This window comes from Vipera berus, assembly GCF_964194415.1.
Source record: "Vipera berus genome assembly, chromosome: 1".
In the NCBI taxonomy this organism is placed as follows: domain Eukaryota; kingdom Metazoa; phylum Chordata; class Lepidosauria; order Squamata; family Viperidae; genus Vipera; species Vipera berus.
Window position 1 is genome coordinate 249063986 of NC_138202.1, and position 27592 is coordinate 249091577.

Consider the following 27592-nt stretch of genomic DNA (forward strand, 5'->3'; position numbering starts at 1 on the left):
TATAGAGGCGGTGGTGAGGCCCCTTCTCAAGAAGCCTGCTCTGGACCTGGCCTCCTTGAATAACTATCGTCCTGTCTCCAACCTTCGCCTTGTAGCAAAGGTTGTTGAGAGTGTTGCGACGCGTCAGCTTCTGCAATTCCTGGATGAAGCGGACTATCTGGACCCGTACCAGCCCGGTTTCAGACCTGGTTACAGCACGGAAACGGCATTGGTCGTACTGGTAGATGATCTCTGGCGGGCCCGGGACAGGGGTTGCTCCTGTGTCCTGGTCCTACTTGACCTCTCAGCGGATTTTGATACCATCAACCATGGTATCCTGCTGCGACGGCTCGAGGGGTTGGGAGTGGGAGGCACTGTTTTACGGTGGTTCCCCTCCTACCTCTTGGGCCGTTCGCAGTTCTTAGTGGCAGGGGGGCAGAGATCTACCCCGAGGCCCCTTTCTTGTGGGGTACCTCAGGGGTCGGTTCTCTCCCCTCCTCCTTTTTAACATCTATATGAAGCTGCTGGGTGAGATCATCCGTGGCTTTGGGGTGAGGTATCACCAATATGCCGATGATACCCAGTTGTTTATCTCTACCCTAGTCAACAAATGAGTCTCAGCCACGAAAACCGACACCGGACCCACAACACAGGACACCACCACCAATCACCCTCACCAGACTCAAACCCAAACCCACCCCATAGACGAAATGCAACCAGCATCCAGAAGCCAAACCTCGGCAGCATCTCCAGCTGCTGCACACACACCCCCGACCCCCACACAAAGCAAACTGACGTATGCCATGAACACAGGGCCAGACCACAAACTTGAAGCCAAACCAAAGCCCGGGATGTTACACCACAGCCTTCTGCTCGGGACATTACATCACAGAATTCAGGAGGTTACAATGCTAAAACCCAGGATATCACAACACAGCAAACCACTCAGGATATTTCAACACAGAACTCAGGAAATCACTACAATAGAGCTCAGGATGTCATCACACAGCCCATTACCCAGGTCGTTACAACACAAAGGACTAACGAGCACACAGCCAGCACCTCAGCCACACAGGATGTTACAAATCAGCCAACTAATCCCCTAACAATAACCCCATCAACCAATCATGATGTAACATCACAGCCAACCAATCCGCTTACAGCAACAAAGCCAGCACCCCACACATCCCCGCCAGTATTTATAGATGGCAGCTCCGATCACGCTTTGCTCGCACAAGCATGAAACTAAGACACCAGCCTGAAGATGACGAGTGGGACCTCGTTGAAACGTCGCCAAGACACCCTCAATCCAAAGACAGTATGTGGATGAGACAGGCAGGGGTTCATTTAGGAATGCAATAGATATGTTTCTCTGATTTTTATCCTGTAGGGACAAAGAAATTTGCAAACTCCGCAAAGCGTCAGGAACGGCATCTGGCCAGTAAATGCTCAGCTCCATTCAGTTGCCCTGACTCTGCCCTGAATTAAGGGACTACAGGGTTGTAAAAAGGGAGGTATTTTTTAATGTTACTTTTATGTAGGTTGATTGTAAGATTATATGGAATCTGTTGGTTATTTTTGTATAGTAAACTACCTGGAGTCTTGGAAGCTGGATACATAGAAATATATGTAAATAAAGTATTATATGTAAATAAATGCCTTCTCTGTGACAAAGCAAATGTGCTACATTCCCACGTTCATTTCTCCTCTATATTAACAATATTGTATGACAATTACATAAGGGAGAGGTTAGTGAAGTTCAGAGTTTTCTACTTTTATGAGTCAACGTAACCTTGATGCTTAGCGCTTGTTTCTCTTGCGTTCTCTTATAACCTAATAATCTCATTAGTTTCTTTTAAAACGTTAAGCACGTGCTGGTATGTTAGAAAGAACAAACTGAAACGGTATTGTAGTTCTTTTATTGGAGCAAGTTATATACAGAAACAAACATTTAATTTTCCATTATTAGAGAACTCTTCTTTTGGGGGCTTATTTTCTTTTTCGAAGTAGGAAAATGAGAGAAGTAAAATAGAGGAATCTTTTATCTGTAAATATGATTGCTACAAAATGTGCTTTACAATCACCTACAATTAATACACTCTAGGCGCTTCAAGTTTGTGTTTAGGAAAAAAAAATCCTCACTTTTCTTGTCCTGGAGGTTTGGGGGTGTGTGGGGTGCTTGGTGCTCTCTAAGCTTGGTTGTTTCCTTGCAGACATTTCATTACCTAACTAGATAACATTATCACTGCTAGAAAGGAGTGGGGTTGCTCTTGGTTTATATATAAGTGGCATGCCTGGAAGGGCGGGTGGGAGTGTTGTTTTTTTCTTGATAGTTCCTTGATTGTTGTTTACTGTTGTTTACTGTTTGTCAAGTGGCAAACAATATCCCAATCAAGAAACTACCAACTCAAAACAAGCGACTAGAAGGTCGCTCGAAAAATGATGGCCGCTTCTGGAATCCGTTGCCATATGGCTGCCCAAATCACAGAGCTCTGGATATCTTCAAAAGGTTAATGTGTGGTGCTTGATGTGCAGGTGGGGAAGAGACCCAAGCCCTGTGGGGACCTGCTGAGGGTGAATTAAGTAGGGGGAGCCCGTCAGTGTCCCTGCAATTGGTTGTAAAGGCAAATGACTGGAGGGATGTTTCAGCAGCTCTAATTTTAGGACCAGGTTGTAAGCAGCTTACAGCAGTCTGCTGTAACTTCAATCGCTTAGCGACCAGTCATTAAGCAAGGACTATTGGTATTATGCACCTGGAAGGTACAATACGTGAAGAGGGTTACTTAAAGTACATAGAATGATATTGACATCTTAGACTTAGTTCATATTTTTTCAGGTATTATGTTCATTAGGATAGTATCAACTCTACTTCCTGAACCCCGTAAATTTAGTATGCACAATTATATTTCAAAAGCTAAATGCTAAGAGATGCCATTGACTTTTTGAAGTACATGAAAGACCAAAAAGAAAAATTCCCATCTCTGACAGGAAGATATAAGATGCTTAAGCCTACTTTCAATACCAAGATCTCTTTTGAGTTCATGTTTACCAAGCAAAAAACTGCTTACTTTAGCATTTGCCAAGATGTTATAAACAGCATTATTTTTATTTTGCAATCATCATCTTAGTTGATAAGTTGTAAGATTAGACCCAGTTAAACTTATTAACACAAGGTTATTTTAGTGACCTCTAACATTATAACAGAAAGAAACTGAGTCAAAAGCAATATTAACTTCTCCAATCATACAAAGAAGAATGTTCCAAAACTATAAACTTATTTCATGTAAGTAGTTAAGATACTTGGAATTACTATTTCTGTTTGGCTAGTCTTGGTATGTCTTATAGTAATTATCCACATTTCATTCACACACAGTATGACGAAACATACCATTAAAATAAAACAAAAACCTTTGGGTTTTTCCCCCAGTTATTTTATGAGAGGATTGACTCAGATTTATCCAAAGATGAAACCCCGAATTTAAATTATTAAGCATTTTACAAAAGAAAAATGCCTTGCAAATAAATATTTAAAATAAATTAAAATAGAAGAATTAAACAAAAATGAACTAAAGAACTTTATTGACATCACAGTACATTCAATAGCAATTTAAGAACATTACAGCTGAAAGAGAATGACGTATTTCATAGCCTTAGGTAAGCACTACTGTTTTGAAAAATGTAAATACAAAGAAATCCTAGCAAGTACTTAACTCCGAGCAGTGTTTTCCAAAAAATACAGCTATTTACAGATCTTTTTCTTTTTCTTTTTTTTTAAAAAAGGGGTCAGCTTTCATCTACATAGCCACAACTGTAGCCTCTATAATAAGCCTCTATAATGAGACAAGCCCTTAAAAACTCATGGAATTTTTAAATCATTATGACTAGTGTCATATCATTCCTCAGTGTTTACGACGAGGAGTCATTGATCTGAAAAATAAAGAAAAAGTGGGGAAAATTAAAGGGAAAAGGATCACAGAAAGCATACACATTAGGCTTAATAACTGTATTTCTTTTTTTTTTTTTAAAAAGCGATCAAAGGTATCTCCCCATCCCGCCAGAAGGATAAAACTACAGAAATTAGTTTAATTTGCAATATATATATATGTATATATATATATAAATATGTTGCAGGCAAGCATGATGAAGAATCGAAATATAAAAAAGTACATAAATCAAGCAAAATACTTAAAAGAATACTACCTTGATCGTGATTTAGACTTGTGTTTGCGGCTTGCCTTCTTACCAGACCTTTGAGATTTCTCCATGGACTGTGACCGACTATGCTTTGATTTCTTCGTCTTCTTTTCTTTGCTGCTGCCTCGTGACTCAGAACTGCTTCTCGTGCTAGTTTCTGAACCTGAATGCTTTTTGCTCTCTTTGGTGGAACTTCTCTTGCTTTCCTGCCTAGAATCGTGCCTTAACATTTTGGAAGACAGGGAATCATTACGAGAGAACGTTCTTTCGCTCTCTCTTTTTCTTTTTAATCTCTCTTCGTGATTGCCAGCTTTACTGTCTTTCTCTTCTTTTCTCTGTTTCTCCCTGCGCTTCTCCTGCTCTCGGTCCCTCTCCCTGTTCTTCCTTTTATCTTTCTCTATGCTCCGACTGCGTTCTTTTTTTCTCTCTTGAATTTTGCTATCGTGACTATGTTTGTGCCTGTTCCCGCTTATGCTCCTGTGCTGATCTTCACTTTTATGCCTATCTCGACTCCCGCTACGAGTGAAATGGCTAGCAAGTCTGTCTCTTGAGTGACTGTCACTTCTACGTCTTTCCCAGTTTCGGTCATGGGAAGGACTATGATTTCGTCTCCTCTCCCTTCTTTCGATACTCTTGTGCCTGCTAGACCTCTGTCTTTCTCTTACCTTACCCCTGCTCCTACTCCTTTCTCTTCTGTTTCTATGTGAATAGCTCCTACTTCTGCTGCGCCTAACTTTAGGTGACCTACTATGACGTCTTTTTTTTCTTTTGGGGGAGGAAGAATGGGTAGAGCTGCGACTGCTGCCTGAACTGCTACTATAAGATGAACTACTAGCTGTGCTGCTACTGCTGCTACTTCTGCTATTATTACTTGAGCTAGCACTACTCGAACTTTTTGATCTACTCCTTCCTGCTCTCTCTTTTTCTTTCATCTCTTTTTTGGGTTCGATGTCTGGTGTTATTTCTTTTGGAGACTTTTTCTTTTCACTAAAGGCGTCCTCCTCCTCGGCTTCTTTCGCATCTTCTAGTGGTGAATTGCTGCCTTGCTCTTTACTGGCAAGTTCACTCATCTCTTTTGCAATTCTCTCATTTTGGAGTTTTTCCTCTGTAAAATTTGTGCCAAAGAGAAACAGATCCCAAAATCATACAAATAAAGTGGAACCGATTCATAACTATTCCTGTTATTCTGGCCAGTAACAATTTTAAGATAAAATGTGTAAGAATAGTAATTCTTTTACAATTGTTCCATGGCAGCAAAAATCACTGGATGACTCTCAGGAGAACATACAACAGAGGCAGGAGTAACCCTAACCTGATTTCCTTTAATTAGTTTACCATAAGTTCAGTAGCTTTGCTTGGGTATATAATATCACATAAGTTAGGCCTGTGCAGATCATCTGATTAGGTGCTTGTGAAAGGTCTCTATGGATCTGTGTCACTAAGGTATAAAGCCACCACAGAGACATGGCATGACTATTTCAAGGCCTTATCTGTGCATGTGTGCACAAAAGAGGCTTCTGCCCTAACTGCCTCATCAAATGCTACACATAGATTTAACATATTAAAGAGGTTAAAGTATTCTGCTATAAGCATTAAGAGTCCCTCCCCTTATACATATACACATACCTTCCTGCTGTTTCTCTAGCAGTAGTTGCTGTTCTCTCTCCTTCCTCCAAAATGCTTCTTGTTTTTGCCTGATTCTGTGTCGTAGTTCCTCATCATCAGTGTCAGATGACTCAGAGCCTCTGTCACTCCTCTCATCGTCACTGTCTCCTGATCCATAACCACCCAGTCCACCTGCGTGCATAAAGCCTAGTCTATCATGAGGAAAGATTAATCCTGGTTCTTAATATTTCTGCAGGGCAAAGAGGAGTGCATATTGCCCATCTTTCACTTCTTCACTGAAGAAGCCACTTATTCTGGAGGAAGTGCCAATGCTGGTTGACTGGAGTGTTCAAGGACCACACATCTGACCTGCTGTTCAGTATCTGGTTTTACTTCATCCGGAATAGCTTGCCATGTTTTCAAGCAAGCAATCGCTAAGATTACATACTTTCTGCTCAATATGAGTAAAAAAAGCTCTTTACAGAGCCAGAACCAAATGCTTAGAGTACATCAGCAAGAAAATAGACTCTGAAGTGCAATGCCTAAGTTCTGTCCTTCAAGATATCGTTACAGTGATTTCAGCCAGCTTCAATATCCAGGGCTTTAAAAAGTCCCAATGCCAATCAGTTGTCTAGTGTTCATAAACAACTGTACATTAAAAAGGTACAGATATGCAATAGGAATGGACTTCTCTTCCCCCAAAAGATAGATCTGAAAAACTGGTAGAAAGTAATCTTGAGCATCTGGTTCAGAAGCATTTTTACTTTCTTTCCCAGGTTCTTAATTTTTATTTACCAAATACATTTAAACTAACAGAAGAATTCATCATAGTGGTCAAAATAATATATTTATTTAATGTCACAATAATACGACAGCATTATCAATGTTACACTGACATGCAAAGTTTTTTACACAATCTATTACAACATAGGATGCAATTCTGAATTTCATATCCAGCATGTTCTAATATCAAGCACTAGCTATGAGAATTCAAAATATGCATTTGTTGTGTGGGATTTTTGGCAAGACAAAGTAGTATAGTTATTGTGATTTTTTTTTATTTAAACATACATTAACACAGTAAAATTAAAAAAAATAATACAAATCATTCAAGTCCATTGTATTTTAGAAACCATGTTAAATATCTGGCCAAAAACACCCAATCTCCAATCTCAGGGAAGGCTTGCACAGAGAGTACGACTTTTCACAGATTTCAGTATAACTTTTGTGAGGTAAGTCCTAAGTTACTGGATGCTTGCCTAATGCATATTGGATAGTTTCACTCTTGTTTCAATACATATTTAGGAATGCAAGCGACAGCTCTCCCCATTAAGTCCCTCTCAAAAATCAGGAACATACTTACCAAGTCCAGTGAGGGAAGCCAATGCACTGGACTGTGCCAGCTGTTTTGCAGGAGCTTTGTATCACATCAACAACAGGAACAACATGTTAACACAAATAGCCACGTTTTCATAGTCATGAGAGTCTATGGTATTGTTAAATCTACTACTATTGCTGTTTTGTGGAGGAGAGAAAAAACATTAAACACGTATCATCCATTGAAAGCCCAGTCATTTCTGGCCATGATTGTTTAGAAATTTAAACTGTAAATTAATAATGGATACAATTAAAAAGGCAGTTCTTTAGAGTAAGGCATTAACGGATTAATACATTTTACCTGCAACCAGTATATTAATTAATTTACTCAATTATATGAAATAAAGTTACTGTTTTGTTTTTTTAAAAAAAGCTGACTAGCAGGATCACAAAACATTTTATTACACAAGTTTGCCTTATTGGGTTTTTTTTGCTCATCTAAATTTCAACTAGAAAATTCTATTTACAAACTCATTACAATTTTTAAAAAAGTTGAAAAAATGAAACATTTAACACTATAAACGGTGCAGAACAAAAACAATGTATGATTACAAATGAATTTTTGAAACTTTACATTTAAATTATTTTAGATGCAAATATTATATAAATATATGCTTACATTATTTAAACTATTACAAGATATGCACAAGGACAAATAATAAACCTATTAGAACCCTAAACATACCTTTTATTGCTTTACGATGGACATCTTTAGCCACATAATAAATTTCTTCATTGGTGACATCTAGGAGGATTTCTGTCAGCAACATTTTTGTCAGCAACATCTGAACAAATTTAAAAATAAACATATTCATTCAGATGCTATTCTCAACTACCTCAATTCAAGGCATCTCACTTCTTGAAAAAGAAATAGCAACGGGTTTGGCAACAGTCAGAGAAACAAATTTATCTCACATCTTTTTTTATGTCAAGAGGAAATACATTTTTGTTGCTAAGAATCAATAATTGGACATTTGTAAGCCTTTGCCATGCCTAATGTAGCTACTGTCTCTTTGTTCACCAGCATATTTAGCAGACGTTATATGGAGTCCTATGCAAAATATCAAGTAAAAAAAATTATTCAACAGTAAACCTCATTGTAACAGCCCGCAGTTTAACACACTTTGATGCAACAAATGTATTGACACACCAATATAATTTTAACTTAGCAAGTTGTTGATGTCTCCATTAGAATAATTTGACTAAAGAATAGCAGCTTTTCTTAATATCTAAGAATGAAATCTTTAACTCATTTGTTCTTTCAATAACAGTTATCAAAAGAAACCTTCCTAGTTAAGCTTAAATATATTTCTTTCAAATTACACATTTATAATTACATTTTATCAATTAAGTTAAAAAAATCAGAATTTCATGAGCTATTAATTTTTCTTCAGCCATGGCTCCTATTATATTAACAGTCAAATGTATACAATCATGGCAAATACAGCAGTCCAAAAATTAATTGTACCATCTGATAATCCTTTTCTTCCTCTGTCATTTCTGGTTCACTTTGCTCCTCATGAGCAGTTGGAGATGGGCTTCTGGTGACTTTGCCACTACTTATAGCCTCTACATTATCAAAATCCTCTTCTTCTTCATCACTATCCTATAAAACAAAAATAAATGTAGCTCTTCAACCAGGAACTTTCATATCTCAAATGTTGACCATTCATATTGACAAAATCAAAAAAGATCTTTTTTGAAAGGAAATGTGAAGGTTAATGTCTATTTTGCCTGATCAAGGCCGCCTGACACGTTACATCATTTTGTCAGAACAAAGCCAGTCTTTTGGGCAGGATCTTGGAATTAACATTATCCATCTGCTTTAGAAGCCTGACAAATTAGGAAAAGAATGGACAAACTACTGCCTTTGCTACCAACACTGTTGGTAAAATACAACTTCATTTTCTAATAATTTAATAATATTAAAATGAAACATTTTAAACATGCAAACTTGTACACACTATACCGGAATTCTTCCACTTACAAATTTACTTTTCTGTGGTAACCGAGGTCCATCCTCTTCTCCTGGTTCTGTATTTTCCTTCTTTTCCTTTTTAGACAGTTGAGAGCGCTGCTGTTCCATTCTCTCTTTTTCTAGCTTCTTCTGTTTTTCCCTTTCCATCTTCTCTAAGCCCTCACGAATCCAAGCAGGTAGAGTTCTACGTTTCACAGCATCTACAGCATCGTAAAGTAGTTACTTAATAAATGCATACTCTCTTAGCCCTATTAGGTTTTTTAAAAGCTACGTCTCTAATAAGGTTTATAATTCTTTCCATGGGCCATGTCGGCGAACATTTGTTAGGCTGTAGCTGGAGGTCCATAAAGTTGTTCTATTTAAGATGAAGCATGGATAGGTGGAACTAAGTACAGGATGCATATGTCACGGTTCTGACAGACAGAGACAAATAAAGCAGAACTCTGTGGCTTGCAAGTTCCTCAAAGAACATGTTTATTGATAACAAAGTATCGGCACGTCAAAAGTGAAACCAAGTCTGAATAGATACGTAACAATTCCCCAATACAAAGTTAAGAAATCCCACCTCTAAATCGATGCAAGCTACTACGTTCTCCAATACATCTCCTTGGTGGGCTTTTCACGAAACGCCAGCCTGCAGTCCTGGGAGCAGCCAATGACTTTGGTTCCCACTGTTTGGTCTAGCGAAGCACCTGCTAAACCCCCCTCCCTCCGTGCTATGTATCAACCGAAAATGAGTAGGGAAAATGGCTGCAGCCATGCTCATTTTCAAAGTTGTCAACCGAAAATAAGTAGGGAAAATGCCTGCAGCCACGCTCATATTTTTTTTTATCCCATTTATATCCCGCCCTTCTCCAAAGACTCAGGGCGGCTTACAATCTAAGAAGCACAAATCAATGTGCTTAGCAATAGCCTTCATTCTATGTATATGCCTGCTTATTAGGGCTTTTGGGGGGGCCCCAAGCGGCATTTTTACAAAGTCAAAGTTGACAACATAATTCAGTTACGGCCCATGAAACTCAGCAACCAGGAACTTGTATTTTCAAAATGTGTGTATCACGTACATTAAACTAAATATGTTGGAAGACATACCAATTTGAGGGGGTTCCTGTTTCACAGGTAATGTGATTGGTGATCGTTGGCGATCTCTAAATGCTGGTCTTTCCCTTCGATTTTGAGGAGGCGCAGGAGGCGCTGGAGGTCCTGGGGGCCCTGGCGGTCCAGGCTGCCAGTAAGGTGGATGAAACCCACCTTGAGGTGGACCAAAAGTAGTCCCATGCTGAAAAAGTAATGAAGTTCATTTTTCTTTAACTCAATGCTTCAGATTCCCCTAACAGTTTCTCAGTAAAAAGATGAAATGGGGGAGAAAAGAAAAGAAGAAAAAAAGAGGGACTTCATCTCTATATAGAATATTTTTTGTTTCTACTAGAGACTCCAGAGTACTTTAGGCATAACACAAAGATTAATGAGGAAAAGAAGGATCTTTACCACTTAAAAAGTAATTTTGTAATAGAGAAGCCCATGCTGTATTACACTCTGGCATTAGAAAACATATTCAGTTTTAAAAACAATACATAATATGGAGCTGGAATCTTCCATTAAGGAAATAGAGGCCCAAGAATCTACAGCAGGGGTGTCAAACTTGCAACGTCACATGACGTCGCGATATAGCGCAACTTTTTTTTCCATTGCCAGCAATAGGGTGGGTACGTTTTTGGCATGACACCTCCAGCCCGCGAGTCCCCTGATCTACAGGAACATAATTTTATTATTTTTTTAGAGGTTTGCCATTTATTAGTAGGTTATCAGGATGTTCCTAATATTCTAATCTTTTTTTCTGAAGTAATTTCGACAGGCAAAGGGAATTAAATCACGTGTTCTTCTAATGAGCACATGATACTATATAGGTTTTCTGCAATATAAGTGAATTATGCTTGTGAAAGCAAACAAGCCTAAGTAACTCATTAGGTCAAATTTTCATGATTAATTCTCATTTCTTAAGCAAAAATTATTTGACATATTTTATTTAAGTAAGTAAATAACCTCTTTATGGTTAAAGAGTATGCTTAACATCAGTTGCCAAATACTCAATATACAATGCTGATCATTAAGAGTGTGATGTACATGAAGTACATTGATGTTTCTTCTTTTAATGAAAGATGAGTAAAAAAAAAACTGCCCGTACTGTTTTTAAAGGATTTGTGCAATCAAGCAATTTTTGTCTTGCTTTTATTACTGAAATATCAGTACAACCATTTTTCAGAGTATGTGTGAGGAGGAAGCATGCATTCTTTTAAACATGAATCATGATTTTAAGAAATAAAATTTACTCATTATCAGAAATAAAACCATCCCATGTTTTCCTAATAATTTAAGATTTTCTCTCATGTGCTATCCGCACTGTTGGAAAATGTGGATTTAAGAAATGAATTAATTTCAGTTGCATGTTGTCAACTTCAGCTATGTTACTGCTAGAAGAAAGGCTGCTCCAGAAAGCTAGTCAATTGTGGTCATTGTGCCACCCTTCCCGTTGTTAATATGTAATCTTCGTCAATTTTTTCTTCAATCTCAGTTCCATTAATACATCAATGTGGATCTATGGGATGGGGTATATTTTATTCAAAACTTTAGATGACTAATCTACCTAATAAATTAAAGTTTGCAGCTTTTGACCAACTATATAGACATAAAAAGGTAACTTATTATGAAGTCTCTTCACTTATTTTGTACATATCTATTAAGTGTAACATCAAATCTTAGTATAGCATTAACACATAATTGAGAAAAATGTAGCCATACTTTGTGTTCCTGAAACAGTACATCTAATGCTGTTTAAGTTGTACCAAGAACTCCATTCATAGATGTAACATCCAGAAACACGCAGATATCAGATGTGCAGAAATTCTCATGCCCTGCCCACCTTTCAGTCTAGAGAGTAATTCTCTGCTTTCACCAAAATGAATGGGAATGCCTACGTACATAAAAGTGCTCCAGCACACTTTTTAACTAACTAGCGGAAAACAAATGAACTTGGGTCCCTAAATAAAACTGTATTCTCCAGTTCTGACTTACTCCAATTTCAGAGTGGCTAAAAATGTATGCATCTTGATTGTATACAATATTTAACTTTATATTAACCTTTATATTCTTTATACATATTTACAAAAGTATTATTTATTCAGCGAATTAATATGGAGAATCTCAACATATTTACAGGCTTATTCTTAGTTTTAATATTAAATAATTAATCTCATCCTTATGATGTTATTTTTCTCCTTTACAAAACATGAATGTTTAAATAAACACAACTATCCCTTATATACTTTTAATATATAAATATCACATGGGGATTTTAAAAGCAATTAAAAGGAAAAAAACATCTCCCCCCCAAAAAATGAGGGAAGTAATATGTAAATAAAATTTACATTCGCGTGCAGCTGAATTTTCTCAGACCTTTCATAAGTTATCCCTAATAGAACATATCACACTAATCCAGTCCAGCTCAACCTATGCATTACAGCCAATCTGACTAAGAATTCAGTTGGTAGTACAACTAATTGAGCTGGGTAAATGTTTGAAAACAAATCTATTTTAATAAACAAGTAAACTCTGTTGAAATCTGATTTAGAGCAATGCTGCCGGAACTCTGCATGCTTATATTAAAATAACAAATGTTTCACCTGATAGTCAAACTGGTTCACTGGCCCCATTGCAAAGTTATCAGGTGGTGGTCCCCCAAAGTTGTGATTATTTTGATTAAATATATGCCTGTTGTCAGGTGCAAATTCCCCACTATCCTGACTGTTACTATCTTCAGATGGAGGAACGATATCCATTGATCCAGGGGCTGGAGGAATCCATGGCTGATCTGGAGGCGGATGAGGCGGTTGGTGGGGCATGTTCCATTCTGTTTTGGTGTCATAACAAAAATGTTAATAATCATTTTAATTAGTGGTTAATCAGGCTGTATTGATGTTTATAATGAAAGATGTATCATTAAATATTTCTGGTTTCCAGTTTTGTATTAATCCAAACTATGTTTAATAGGCTTTTGTATGAACAATATTTAAGCAGATCACAACATCTATTACAATCAGGAAAAGTCTATATTGTATCAGCTAATTTTTCCTCCCCTCAATTTGGCCTTTCAGATCTGAAATACAAATTCAAGGATAGAGATAAGAATAATCTCCATCATCAAAGAAAATATTGATGTCAAATAAAATGGATGTGAGCTACCAAAGCTATGTAATAATACATTTATTAGCATTCAAGTTGCCACAAAACTCTTGTTTCTGCTGGCTAAGCTAACACAATATCCCTCTGGAGAATAATTACTTATGTCAGCTTCTCCAGCTATTTTAGATTATCACTTTCAGCATCCACATTGCATATAACTAATGGTAATTCTGGATATGGCTGATAAAAAAGTAGTTCAATGAATCTGGACAGCACTTGCTAGGAATCAATTCTAGTTGAAAAAAGAGGCTTTTTGTATAAACTGGTTATTTTACACAGCAGAAATTGAATACTTTATGGTGCTCTATGTTTCTGAAGTTCAGGTCACAAGAGTACTAGCTAGTATAGTAAAATAATAATGGATAATGGAAATAGAAGTGCAATAATGTTTGTAAAGCCACATCTACTGTATGTTACAGAATATGGACATATTTAAAAGTTTAAAATAGCAAGACCAGCTGGAACAACATCACAATATTTAAAATAAATATTTTCTCTTCTTCCAGTGAACACTTTGAAAACCCTGTTTTATACGTTTGCAGTACAATTAATCCTAAAATGGCAAAAAGTCAAGAGGAATGATGCTGAACGCTAAAATGTCAACACTCACACTCACACACACAAACACACACACAAACACACACACAAAAACAACCCAAAGAGAACAAGCCCAGTTTTTGTAACTTTCTTTAAAAGGCTTGCAGGTTATTTGTATAAGATAAATCCTAAACATGACAACGTGCAACTTGTCTGAAATAAGTTGGGTGACTCAATGAAAAATTTCTTCACATCTCTGTACAACATAAATTGATATTATGCCTCAGTTGAAGGGGAACTGCTCTTTGAAATACTATTGTCTAAAATGTATTTTTTTAAATGATTCCATTTAATTGCTTATTGCACCTTTTTATGGTGCATGTATTCCTTTATCAAGGGTAATTTCTGCTATAAATTTCTGTTAAATTCAAAAACCAATGAATATTCTTTTCTTTAACTCAGAAAGATTTTGATTGCTTTTTTTTTACTCAAGCTGTAGAAAATGTATTAATGAAAACTATTCTAAAATGCTTTTGGGAGCAAGCACTGAACCAAATAAAATTGTTGGGGAATAACTCTGTCCTATTGGTTTGTTGCCAGTCCTGTTCAATTTTTATGCCTGTCTATACAACTTTGAATTTATGTCACCTTTCTAACAATTTATAGTATAGTCATGTTACAAAGCTTGATTTTCAAAGCAACTACAGATTATTCTCTGATCACAATGAGTCCATTTATGAAGTCTAACTGAGGCAAGAGAAATCCAGAAGATATCATAAATCTGTATAAGCAATAGTTGAGAGAATCAATACTCCTTGTCCTTCCCATAAAAGAAATTTTGCCCAGTATTGATAGAATGTTGCAAACTAAATCAGATTTAATTTGGAGTAGTGCTCTTGTAAGAATTATATCTACAACTAGGAAGATTCCAAGGGCAGTGGAAAAAAAAAAGACCAACAACGTACCTGGCTGCCACATCCTGTTGAAATTTGGATCATTCTGAAAATTACTATGGTTGTTTGGACCAGGTTCCATTCCTGTCATCTCCTGGCCATTTGGCATCATTCCTGGCTGTTCTACCACACCCTGTTGCCCCGACGCTTCCCGCTGAGCAATCCATGCTTGAGCTAATGCAGCCCAGTCAATTTGGCCTAGAAACAGAATTAGATTTGCAATGTATAGATTTCCACCACACATCCAAGAATTGAAATTTATTCATACGCCAGCTTTATTTTATAAAAGCTAGGGGGGGAAGTATTCTTAGCATCGTTTACCTAGAACAGGGGTAGGCAACCTTGGCTCTTTTATGACTCGTGGACTTCAACTCCCAGAATTCCTGAGCCACCATGGCTCAGTATGGAAACCTCTCCCTTTCTCCTCAGCATGGCTGGCTCAGGAATTCTGGCAGTTGAAGTCCACAAGTCATAAAAGAGCCAAGGTTGCCTACCCTTGACCTAGACAGTCCTGTTAAAAGACGAAGAATTACTAGACATGGACTCCATTTCAATGCAGCTTTCATAGAGAACCCATTGAGTGCACCATAATGGAGTGCATTACTTTATCACTACATTCTGGAGGAATCTAACATTGATACCACACTCCTTGCAGCAATTCTCCACTGACCCACTGAGAGATTTGAGCTTTCCTGAATTAAGAACTTATTTCTGGGGGGGAAAAAAGCAAAGCTTTATAACTCAATTCTGAACGTGGGCCACTTTCAATGTTTTTTAAACATTTAAGCACTTATATCAGGGGTGTCAAACTGCTGGCCCACGGGCCGGATGCGTCACACGAAAGCCGCGCCCACCCCATTGCCAGCAATGGCAAAACTGTCCCGATACGTTGCCCGACGTCACGTGACGTCACAAATTTGACATGTCTGACTTATATGAACACTCAGATATAAAGTGATACCCCTGAGTCCTTAGGGAGAAGGGCGGCATATAAATTTAATAAATTCAATTCAATTCAATGTGAGTGAATGAGAGAAATCAAGAGAGAGATCACTGACGTAGATGTGTCTTAGCCTTTTCTTCTACTCTTCTACAAAAACACTTCTTCTGAAAGAAATAATTGTAATGCTCAGGCATTCAAGGACTACTACATTCTGTTTCTGTGTTCCTCCTCTGTTAACAGAATATTGGTTTGTTGTAACAATTAACAGAACTGGAACACCTGCCTCAAGTTAGTGACGATCATGAATGATGAATATATAGACCAGCTATTCTTTTCTACTTGCTTGTTTTATAAAAGAATAAAAAGCTATTAACAACATGACAGAAAGATAGCATAGGCATATAAAGGAAAAGGCACACGTGTAGCTGGTTTGGATAAAATAAAGCACATTTTAAAGAAAAGGTAGAGATCCCACAACTTGCAGTGGATGGGGCCAACGTTTCTTAAAGAGTATGGGGATTTTAAGTAGCAAAATGGGTGACTTAAGCTTCTCGAGGTATAAAGTTGGTCCTTTTTGCCCCTTAACCCTACCACCGATACATAAAAGGGCAAAAAAGAGGAATCCCCAATTCCAGTGATGTGTCATGACATTATTGAATATATTCTTTCCAAGTCTCAGAAGTCAAAAGTTTTTTTTTAAAAAAAAACCAAAAATTAGTAATGCTCCTGCCACAAGAAAGTTGTCCACCTCATTTTAAAGGAGGAGCTCATTAACTTTTGCCATCAAACCTCCCTTAATATAATCCTAATGTACACACCTCCATTAAAAATTTGAACACCAAAATGAAGATAATGAACTATGAAAACAATACAATGAAACTTTGAGAAAGGTGGGCTTATTCTAACGGTGTAACCAAAAGGTTCTTCATACCTCTGGGCTGAGTCTGCACCTCCCCAAAGGAGGTACACATCGCTTTTTGAACAACCCTGTCTTAAAGAGGTAAGGATCAAAGAGCAAGGAAGTCTTTTAACCAGCTTCTCCCTATATTATTTTGCATTCTGCTATTGAACGAGAAGCACGCATTTGGGCAAAATACTGAACAATTTAAAATTCGTATCAGGACTGTGCACTATAAAATGAAGAATATCTCAAATTTAAAAGAGAAATGAGTTTAGAAAGTCTACAGTACAATGTATTTTGATAATATGGTGTTTGAGAACCACCAAAACTTCCATTATGCATATGATTCAACAGACTTATAGTCTCAAATAGTCTTTCTGTATTTTTCAGTATTGCTAAAAACCTGACTTTCCCCGAAAATAAGACTGAGTCTTTTTTTTTGCCTCCAAAAGAGGCACAAGGTCTTATTTTGGGGGGATGCCTTACTTATCTCTGGCACCGAGAGCCCAGCCCAGCAGGTTCACTTCTTCTGCGGCCAAATGAGCAGCTGCATTCTGGCCTGCCTTTTGCAGTCAGGCCTTCCCAGAAGGCCTCTGCAGCAAAGAACCGAGCAATAGATTCAATCCATAGCTTGGTCCTTGGCTACAGAGGTCTTGAAGAACCGAGCTATGGATTGAATCCATAGCTCGGTTCTCGGCTGCAGTGGCCTTCCAGAAAGGCCTGTGACTAAGAAATGCAGGCCTAGCTGCAGAAAACACCACAGAAGAAGTGAGCCGGTGAGAGGCCTTGCTGCAAGGTAAGTGGGTGCAGGGCCCATGGGGCAGATCCATACCCTACCCCCGCCCTAGCTTGATTTTTAAGTGTGTGCCTCGCCCCAAAACTAGGGCTTATTTTTGGGGTATGGCTTATATTAGGCCCACCCCCAAAAATCAAGCTAGAGCTTATTTTTAGGGTAGGGCTTATTTTTAGGAAAACACGGTGTGTGTATATATAGCTAACATATTTATTTATTATAATAGTCCAAAACACCTTCATTGCATATCAGCGAATTGGGAAATGCTCATTGGAAGAAGGTGTTGTTTAAGAATTTCAATAAAGGCATCCTGGGATAGAAAATAAATCATTAGCTCAGCACATATTGCTGGTTACCAGCATTTTTTCCTATTCACTTAAGAGTCTGAAGGAGTACCTACAAACAATATAATAGCAACCTGTTACAACTTTCAAAATATTGTAAACACTAAAAAACAAGTTTGTTAGGTTTTAATCTAACAATTTTTACTTTGTGAACTCATCACTAGCACATTTTTCTATCTGAATGAAAGAGTAACATTCAAACCCAGCTTACAAAATGTGGATTACTATCTTAACTTTCATGCTGAATTGCACAATCAAAGCTATTTACTTACTTGGATCTTGCTGATGCTGAAATGACTGCATCCATTGCTGCTGATTCAAAGGCCACTGTTGCCAAGGCTGCCCACCTTGATCCCACATCTTTAATTATTTAGATGTTCTCTATTTGAGCAAAAATAACATTTCAAATTTGAGTACAAGCATCAGTTTAAGCCATTCAATTGTGTACAGTGACATCCAATCTTTTTCAAACTTATTTATCACAAAGCTAGCCAAACCTTATTCCAAAAAAATTATGATGTTCTTGTAATCACAACATTCCACAGAAACTATATAGGATTTCCCTGAAATTTGCTATTGCTTGAGACTTAGTAAGCTGCAACATCAAACAAAAATATTTGAATGTAAGTATTTTACCATTCTGATTGCAAAACTGTCTATCAAATTTTAAAGTGCTACAAGATCTGCTATCCTGGGCTGATCTTAGCAAGCAATTTAAAAGCCACAAGTTTTAATTTCCAATTATTTTAATTTGATTTTCTGCTGTATTTTTAAACAGCCATCATTTATACAAAAACCTTTGGAAAACAGGGAATAAATGAAATGGGAGGAAAAACCTATTTACTCGGGCTAGGAATGTCAAGTATACTTTCCTTTGAGTCACACAGTATGAGCTTGGTGGGCTTATAAATCATAAAAACAAATTTGATAACCATAAACTAAATAAGCACTGTTAGAAAATTATTTTCTTCTGCCTTTTTCACATGGTTCCTATGCAGATTACACAACTCTAAACAATGCTGCATCATATTATATATATTTGAGAATGGTATTAGGTAATATAAAAGCTTAATTTTCAATCCCTTTGCTCCATTAAATACTGCATTCAGACTACATGAAATGGAATGCTTTATTTGGTACACAGATTTTTCTAGCAAACAGGCATAAATCTGCAAAGTTATCCTGATCATAATCTTGCTTACATGTTTTATAATTTCATATATTCCCCATTTTCTTTTTAAACCATATTTAAATGGCCTGGTTTTCTTGGTTCGACCACTGTAATTTTATCCTGGAATTCAGACTCTATTTGATTGTAAAGAATATTTGTTGAGCACCTCTAATTATCAAAATACTACTTTATCCCAGAATTTGCTCGTATGTGTGAATAAAGCTTTGGTGGATATATAAGGTGTTTCAACACCCAGAAGAATCAAGAACAATCCTACAACTTCTAAGACAAAACATAGCTGCAATGTCACAATGCCACTATTTAGGATTTTGTCCTCTTCCAATTAGTGGCATGCACTTCTCTATGTATTTTTGCAGCAAACCTAGGACTCACCTAAAATATGTAAAAAAAACAATGATTATTATAAATTAGTAGCCACAATATGCACAATACTAGATGCCTACAACTTAACTTCCTGCTCCCACTTTCTATTTTTATGGTAGATAAAATCAAATTTGGATGCAATAGACAAGATTTGTGCCTGCACACCTCCCTGAAATGATGGAGAAAAATCTGTTAAATCATGGTTTTTATGCTTCAGGAAAGTTCAGAAATAGGCAGGTTAGTGGGAAAATCAGTAACATCGGAAAAGTGCTGGATAAAATTGAAGTAGTAGAAGTATAAAATTCTTCAGATGAAGAGAAAATCGTCATTTAAGCAATAACATACATTCCAAGAAATATAGCCACTCCTAGCAGTTTTCTGTCTATAAAGACATTACTTTTCTTTATTAATTTAAAACCAATAAAGAATTCTGAAGTTCATTCACCCAAGATCACTGAAATCTACTTTAAAAAGAAATTGAAGGGAGAATCTGATCTTCCCCTGTTGTTCATTACTTCGTACCAAATACTTTATACCTATAATTGGAAGAATAATATTGTGTATATAATAGCATGCAAGAAAGAATCTCTTAGTTCATGCTATTGTCATTTATATTTCTCTTAGTCACTGGATCAACATACCACAATGTTTCTTTAAAAAATAATAACAATAAACTTAATATAAAATGCCTTCGGTTTACTGAACATTGGATTGAAGTATGGTAAAGTTTGTAAAGGCAAAAAACTCTTAATTACTACATACATATTTTCCTAACATAGTATGATCAGGTAACTTGAAAAATAATGACAGATTCATGCAAAAGCATCAATGAATCTAAAACAAATACAGGTAGTCCTCAAATTACAACAGTTCATTTAGTGACCATTCAAAGTTACAACAGCTATGAAAAAAGTGACATGACCATTTTTCACACAACCTTTGCAGCATCACCATGGTCATGTCATCAAAATTCAAATGCTTGGCAACTGGTTCATATTTATAACAGTTGCAGTATCCTATGGTCATATGATCATTTTTTGCAACCTTTTGACATGGCAATGGGGAAGCCACATTCACTTAACAACTGTGTTACTAACTTAACAACTGCAGTGATTCACTTAACTGTGGCCAGGAAAGTCATAAAATGGGGCAAAATTCACTTAACAAATGTCTTGTTTAGCAACAGAAATTTCAGGCTCAACTGTGGTAAGTCGAAGGCTACCTATATTTCTGATTTCGTTTAGAAATTGAAAGTTAAAAAATAGTCCCCTCCTCCAAGGAGATGAGCATCACTGCATTCCCATTAAGCATTATTTTAAGAACATATTCTGGAGAAATATGCAATCTGAAGTATGATATGAAAATGACACTACATTACAAAGTTAGGAATACGACTTAAATAGATTTATTATTTAAATCTAATTATGCTGCTATTGTTTACAATTCCAACATTTCTGAAAATAAGTTGACCAGGGTTATTATTCCTCCAAAATGACAAATCTCTGTTAGTCACCTGCAGCCACAAGGAAAAATCAAGACACAACCAAATGAATGGTTGCTTACAACTTAGCTTGTGTATCTCATCAGAGCTGCTTTTGTTACTTTTCATACAACCAAAGCGAGGCTATCACTTTTCCCAGTAGCTGTGGGTTGGAACTGTGTTGAAATGGCACAACTCCCTATACTGTGTCAGAAAGAATTCCATTCTACATTTTGAAACCAAAATCCAGACCCAGAGCAGTTGTATTGTTTCACATCGATATCCCCTTAAGTTCGGCAAACTACTTCCAATAGTGGTCAACCTGATCTTTCTGGGCAGTCCAGAAACATAACCTGAAGATAGCAGCTCTTTTTGTACCCCACACACACCCATATCCAGAATTTCGGGTACTATATTAATTATTTCACGGGCATCCTATTAAAAGTGGGGAGAGCCTGCTTCTGAATAAACAACCACAGGATGATACTAACCACATCAGAATATATACAAGTTCTTTTTCCATGCGAGAGTAATACAAGCCACACATACACACACACACACCTTTCACCCCATCTCCTAGCTATCAGCAATCCCGCCCAAGGTCGGCCCAGCATGTTGTTTACAACACAATGTGTGCGCCTGGCTCCTGGCCTTCTCACGTGGCAACCATGGCAACAGAACTAAGCTGTCGCCCCAAGTGTCAATCCAGGCTTTATCCCGTTGAGATTAGGGGGCCTCAACGCAGGCGCACACAAGGCTCGTTAAAGAGCCCAATCTCAGCCCGCCGCCTGGATAGTCCAGCAAGATCAGGGCGCATGCGCACAACGGGGGTCTGTTTTCTCTCTCCACCCACCCACCCCCCTTCCCCGTTACCAGTACCGCGAATGCGCCTGTAGGAAACGATCGGCCATCCCGGAGAAGCGAAGTAGACTAGCGGGTCGCCCTGAGTTCTTAATCCGAACCCAGAGCACCGGCCTTGCATCTTCTTCCCCTCCCCCTGCCTCGCCGCAGCGAGCTCCGCCTGTTCAGATTTCAGCGCCGACCACAAATGGTGGAAGGAATCAACTCTCCGGCCGGCTCCCGCCTGTTCTCAAACGCAGCCGCTACGCAGGCAGTTACTCACCCCGCCCGCGCCTCCTGCGCTGACCGGTGACACTCGCAGCACTTCGGCTGCCTCCGTCTCTCCGGTTAGCTTTGCGTTAGCCACACAAAATGGCGCCCGCTGTCACTCACCCGGAACAGCAAGTTACGTCATTGCAACCCGGTGGAGAAAAGCCTGCCCTTTCAGTCTGTCAGCCATCTTAAGTCAGGGCGGAGGCGTTGACCGAGAGAAATCAGGAAGGGGAAGAGTTCCAACTGTTCCTCTCCGGAGCTGTTGGGAATGATAGTACAACTATCTGGAAAACTTACTCAACCATTGCATTAGAATCTCCGAGAGTGAAGAATCTTTTGCAACGGTCAACTTTTAGGGTAACTAATTTTTGGTTTGCCGACAAGCGAAACTTATCGTGCAAGTTCCTGGCTGGAAGTGTTCTGTACGCGCCATTTTTACTAAGGTCCTGGAGCTCCTTATTGACGCACGCGCCGCTTTTCACGCCAGCGCGATCGAAATTGCGACCGATTCGATTCCGCTCAAACGAGCTAAACAGCTGCTGCAGAATTCTGCACATCCGCTATATAGCAGCAAAGAGACGGCTATTTAAATAATATTTCTATCTGGCATAATTGCTTTTGGTCTGTTGACAGTAACATTTGAGGATGTTTTAGCATTTAAGACAGGGGTCTTCAAACTTGGCCCTTTTATGACTTGTGGACTTCAACTCCCAGAATTCCTCAGCCAGCAAAGCTGGCTGAGGAATTCTGGGAGTTGAAGTCCACAAGTCATAAAAGGGCCAAGTTTGAAGACCCCTGATTTAAGAGAATAGGCAATAGAATAATCCTGTGAAGAGCAAAATAATGAACTCAAATGCATCTCGTGAGTGAAAATTTCCAAGGCGTGTTTCGACAGACAGGTCCCGTCCATTTTAAGGCAAGGGGAACGGCCAGTACCCATTTTCTAAAGTAAACTTTCTGAAGGTTTAGAACCAGTAATGGGATTCAAATAAGTGAAACAGGTGGTTGCATTCTGTGCCAAAAAGACCAGCTTTATTTTATGGCTGATGCCAGGGAAAAGATTTCTGAATATGATATGTTGTGCTGGATCATCTTGACAGGATATCAAGAACATTTCTCGCTGCCCACATGGGCACATTGGGTTAGCACCACATACATACAGCAAAATATAACAATTTTGTTGAAAAGGCATACTGATAACAGCAATTTATATGAAGAGAACATTTTGTGGCCAAGAGACACGTTTAACATGGTGGAAGTCAGGGATGTTTATGGGTGGGGCAATTAGGAAAAAACGAGGGGCATGATACAACAATGGGTGGAACTAGGAATTCTGCAAACTGTACAGAGAGAATTTTGGTATTTTGTTTTAAAATTTAATTTATTTTCATGTATTTTTCATGTAGTCTGTGCTACATCCTCAACTATTGAAATAGTTCCTTCCAGGATGGCCTAAATGAAGACCTGTACAACACCTAAGTGGCCCACAGGGCCCCAGGGCAATTGTACGATTGGTGCCTCTTTGCAGAAGAGGTGAAAATAGATCAACACAAGGACCAGTGCAGCCCGGTGAAACCCACCTTCAGGCCAATACCAGAAAAGAGAGCCGAGACAGCCCGGCCATCACTGACCACATTTCGTTCTAATGCATGTTTCAAGTGCGGGAAAGGGACACCGAGCAGTCGACTGCTGTAGCAAGGTACCAGCCAAGAGAGGAGACTGACAATCTACCGGCAGACCTACAAAAACGACACCGTGCCCAAGAGAGCTGGCGATGGCGTTCGAGGAGACTGTACAACTCCTCCGAGCTCGTGGGTCGGAGGGTCGTGTTCCAGCTCCCACAAACGATGACTTTGAGGCGGCTGAGAGTGACTATGAGAACGACCCCTCAAATGCAGCAAACATGACAAACGAGCTTTTATGCTGTAATGCTTCTGTGTATAAAACAACAAACTGTATATAGAGTCATTTTGTCTAAATTTGGATCAGTTACACAAACAATAATAATGATTTTTGCTCCTTCCTATTTCATAAGAATATACAAATCCCATTTACAAAGTATCTATTCTTAAAACATTGTCTTAGTCATAGCTATCAATATTCTTGTTTTGAAAGCTCAATTGATTCATAGATCATGTTCCAGTAAAATAAGATATACATTTTCAAGATCAAGCCAGAAGATGGTGCTACCTCAGCTGACAATGGTTTTATCAATTTTTGAGATGTTTTACAGACACAAAGATAGAATCACCAATGGGTATGCAGGCTAGGGTTACTGTACCACAGATATGGGAAGTAGATATTTAAGATAAATCCACTCATTTGTGTCAATGTTTAATCTCCAGAGAAAGCAAGAATAAGGAAGTGATAAAACATACATTTTATGAAAACTGGCTGTGTAATATGACTCGAACAGATCCAAAAACAAGAATTATTTATTTATTTATTCAATGCATATAACTATAATGTGAAAATAAGTAGAAGGATTAAAAAAAGGGAAGGAAAGATATTCTTTTAAAGAAAAACAGTAGGATAGCTCCAACTAGAAAAACCAGTAAATACACTGATTTTATAATACAAATTGAGAAAAATGACAAATGTTTCTTTTTAGTACCAAGGACTAGTCAAAATGTAGCATATTTAAATATAGAACTCAGTGAGAAAATTGAAGAATTCATTTCACTTGGTTTAAAAGTTTTTATTTATGAGACTAAACTTCAAATTGTATAAAAGAAATATACCAGTATTCGGGGAAAATAATCTTTATCTTAGGATGTTTATTTAAAATTATGTGTACATGATAACCTCTGGTGCAAATCAATCTACTCATGTTATTTGCATGCATTCAAAGGTACCTGCGTATATCAGAACTCCTGAAACAATAAATGTAACTCCACTCCCCAACTGTTTGAGATATAAAGTATTAGATGCCCATGCATTCACTTAGACCCAAGCTTTTCAACCTTATCACAGATTGTACCACTTTTAGGACACTTTTGAGTGGTACTTTTGAGTACCACCAGTGCTTAGCAAGGTGTCAAAAACTTGATGACTAAAAAAAGGGGGGGTTGGGTTTTACTGATTAGATTCATTTGTTATAGAAATGGCTGGTTTATAATATTATGGAAAAGTAAAAAGTTGAAGTTCAATGTTAATGCTTCCTTCTACTGCAACAGTGGAAGTCTGTTCTTTTTCTCTTCAACCCCTCACTTTCCCCCCATTTTTCCTCCCCACTGTGTCCTACTATTTATTTTTGTATTTTATTCTATAATCTAATAAAATACTACAAACTGTAGGAAAAAAGGAAAAAAGTACCAGTTTTAATTTCTTTGGTGGCTGTTCCTTTGCTGAATCACTTTCCCTTTGCACTGACAAATGTATGATGAATTTATCCATGTTTATTAATATGCATCACTACCAGCTAGCTCAAACTTCGCACTTTTAAGACTTGTGGACTTCAACTCCGAGAATTCCTCAGCCATCATGGCTGGATGAAGAATTCTGAGCGTTGAAGTCCACAGGTCTTAAAGTTGCTAAGTTTGTAGACCCCCCAAGCTAGCTGGTCAGCCCTTCTTAGCATTCCTTCCACAGTGCAGTAAGAATACACCACCACCCCAATCTCTTCCCTGTACCCTTAAAATCAACTGCAAAGCAAGAAAGGCTCACAAAATAAAGAAACACATAAACTGGGGGGGGGGGTTCTTTAAACTACCTCATGCCTGTCACGTGTCACAATGTTGCAATCCAAGACTGAAAGGCTTGGCAATTGTGAAAGGCTTTAGCTTTAAAATTAAACCTGTTTACCTTTAAAGAATTTCTAAAAACCATAGACTCAAGGGGGTAAAACTAATTACATTTCTTTAAAGGGATTAAACCTACAAAAGTCAACACTTTGGACTCATTGCTGGCCTAAAATACAGACTAAAATATTCCAATAACCAAAGCACAAACTGAGCCTCTGAAGGACAAAATGCTGTAAAAACTGTACAAAAATCCTTATGGTAACCCAATCAAGCTGCCAGATGATCCAGAACTAAATAAACCCACCTCCTTTCCGACATGCCGGCTTTTCATCAGTGCTGTTTCCATTCTGGCTGGAGAAAACGAACCATGGGACCTCTTCTACCAACAGCTGCTGCTTCTCTGTGCATTTCCTCCCTGCCTGCTGACCTCTCCTTCTCTTTCCCTGTTGTCTTTTTCCCCCTTTCCTGCCCAAACCACTTCCTTTTATAGCCTCTCCTCTCCTCCCCCCCTTTTTCTTCAGTTCGCCTCCAGCTCCAAACTGCTTCGGGAAGCACCAATCAGCTGGAGCCCTGCTGCCTCCTGGGGCTTCTGCCGAGCCCAGACAGTCCTGCAACTGCAGCTGCCTCTCCCTCAGGCTTGGCTTGCTTCGGCTCATTCCCCTCCCCTGCTACACTTGGCTAGCAGTCGCGTACCACCTGCCATGTGACAAAATACCACAGGTGGTATGTGTACCACCAGGTGAAAAGCCCTGCACTAGACTATAGATATCCCCTGGATCCCACTAGGTGAGTTTCATGGAATGGACCCAGAGCATGCCCCTTCTGCCAGGATGAAGAGAAATAATTGGGGAGAAGTTGTTGTCCTGCAATAATTTGGCATTATGCTACAAGAGGCTTTTTAAGTGGTAACCAGCACTTTGAATTACACATGGAAATTTATGAGGCACTAGTAAAGTGTTGCTACAGGAGTACACCAAAGTGCTTCAATAATTACTACTGTATTTCAGATCAATAGCAGCTTCTGCATGGTTTTTCAAGGTTAATCTAATGTACGGTAGTATGCAATAATCCTGCCAGGGAATGACTAGGCAATGCAGATGGATGACTCCATATAGATGTTAAATAGTAGTTGAGAAAGTGTAGAGGCCTGGGAAACCCCACAGAATAGAGACTTGGGGCACAATTTCTCCTTTATCTACCAGCACTAACTGGAAAGGGAGTGGCTGCGTGTTGCAAGAGGATTGCAAAGGGCATGCGCGGATCCCTGCAGCTCCTGGAGGCTCCGAGCGCTATTTTTACCCGCTTTAGGCCCGGGTACAGCACGGAGACGGCATTGGTTGCGCTGGTGAATGATCTCTGGCGGGCTCGGGACAGGGGTTGTTCCTCTGTCCTAGTCCTATTAGATCTCTCAGCGGCTTTTGATACCATCGGCCATGGTATCTTACTGCGGCGCTTCAGGGGGTTGGGAGTGGGTGGCACTGTCTTGCAGTGGTTCTCCTCGTACCTCCTGGGTTGTTCGCAGTCGGTGCTGGCAGGAGGGCAGAGGTCGGCCTCGAGGCCTCTCATTTGTGGAGTCCCTCAGGGGTCGGGCCTCTTGCCTCTCCTGTTCAACATCTATATGAAGCCACTGGGTGAGATCATTCAAGGTTTTGGAGTGGGGTATCATCAGTATGCTGATGATACCGAGCTTTTCATCTCTACCCCAAACCACCCCAGTGATGCCCTCGATGTGATGTCCCGTTGCCTGGAGGCGGTTCGGGTCTGGATGGGGAGGAACAGGCTTCGGCTTAATCCCGACAAGACTGAGTGGTTCTACGTACTGGCATCTCGGGAAATTCAGTTCATTCCATCTTTAATC

The 27592-nt window shown here is 38.7% G+C and overlaps 1 protein-coding gene across 3 annotated transcripts; it reads right to left on the reverse strand.

Moving 5' to 3' along the window:
• Positions 1 to 3541: 3541 nt before the first annotated feature.
• On the reverse strand, positions 3542 to 22107 carry PNISR (PNN interacting serine and arginine rich protein). Of its 3 annotated transcripts, XM_081322895.1 has the most exons (12): positions 22002 to 22107; positions 18116 to 18224; positions 14875 to 15060; positions 12814 to 13040; positions 10226 to 10412; positions 9143 to 9333; positions 8624 to 8761; positions 7841 to 7940; positions 7142 to 7195; positions 5800 to 5970; positions 4180 to 5278; positions 3542 to 3906 (listed from the first exon to the last, which is right to left on the reverse strand). In XM_081322895.1, exons 2-12 carry the CDS (start codon positions 18201 to 18203, stop codon positions 3879 to 3881), a joined length of 2469 nt encoding a protein of 822 aa, XP_081179021.1. In that variant the 5' UTR covers positions 18204 to 18224; positions 22002 to 22107; the 3' UTR covers positions 3542 to 3878. The 3 variants fall into 3 exon arrangements, 2 of the variants coding, with proteins under 2 accessions (XP_081179021.1, XP_081179022.1); XR_014025835.1 differs by lacking the exons at positions 3542 to 3906; positions 4180 to 5278 and having other exon boundaries at positions 7142 to 7293; XM_081322896.1 differs by lacking the exons at positions 3542 to 3906; positions 4180 to 5278; positions 5800 to 5970; ... (2 more) ...; positions 8624 to 8761; positions 10226 to 10412 and having other exon boundaries at positions 9189 to 9333.
• Between the last annotated feature and the right edge of the window lie 5485 nt (positions 22108 to 27592).

What these genes read in the sequence shown, in the direction of transcription:
- PNISR (XM_081322895.1), bottom strand. Translation starts at nt 18,203, where the DNA reads ATGTGGGATCAAGGTGGGCAGCCTTGGCAACAGTGGCCTTTGAATCAG. An exon ending in ACAGGAACCCCCTCAAATTG is followed by an intron (nt 9,334 to 10,225) that starts GTATGTCTTCCA and finishes ACGATGCTGTAG; the next exon opens with ATGCTGTGAAACGTAGAACT. An exon ending in CCATCGTAAAGCAATAAAAG is followed by an intron (nt 7,196 to 7,840) that starts GTATGTTTAGGG and finishes TGTGATACAAAG; the next exon opens with CTCCTGCAAAACAGCTGGCA.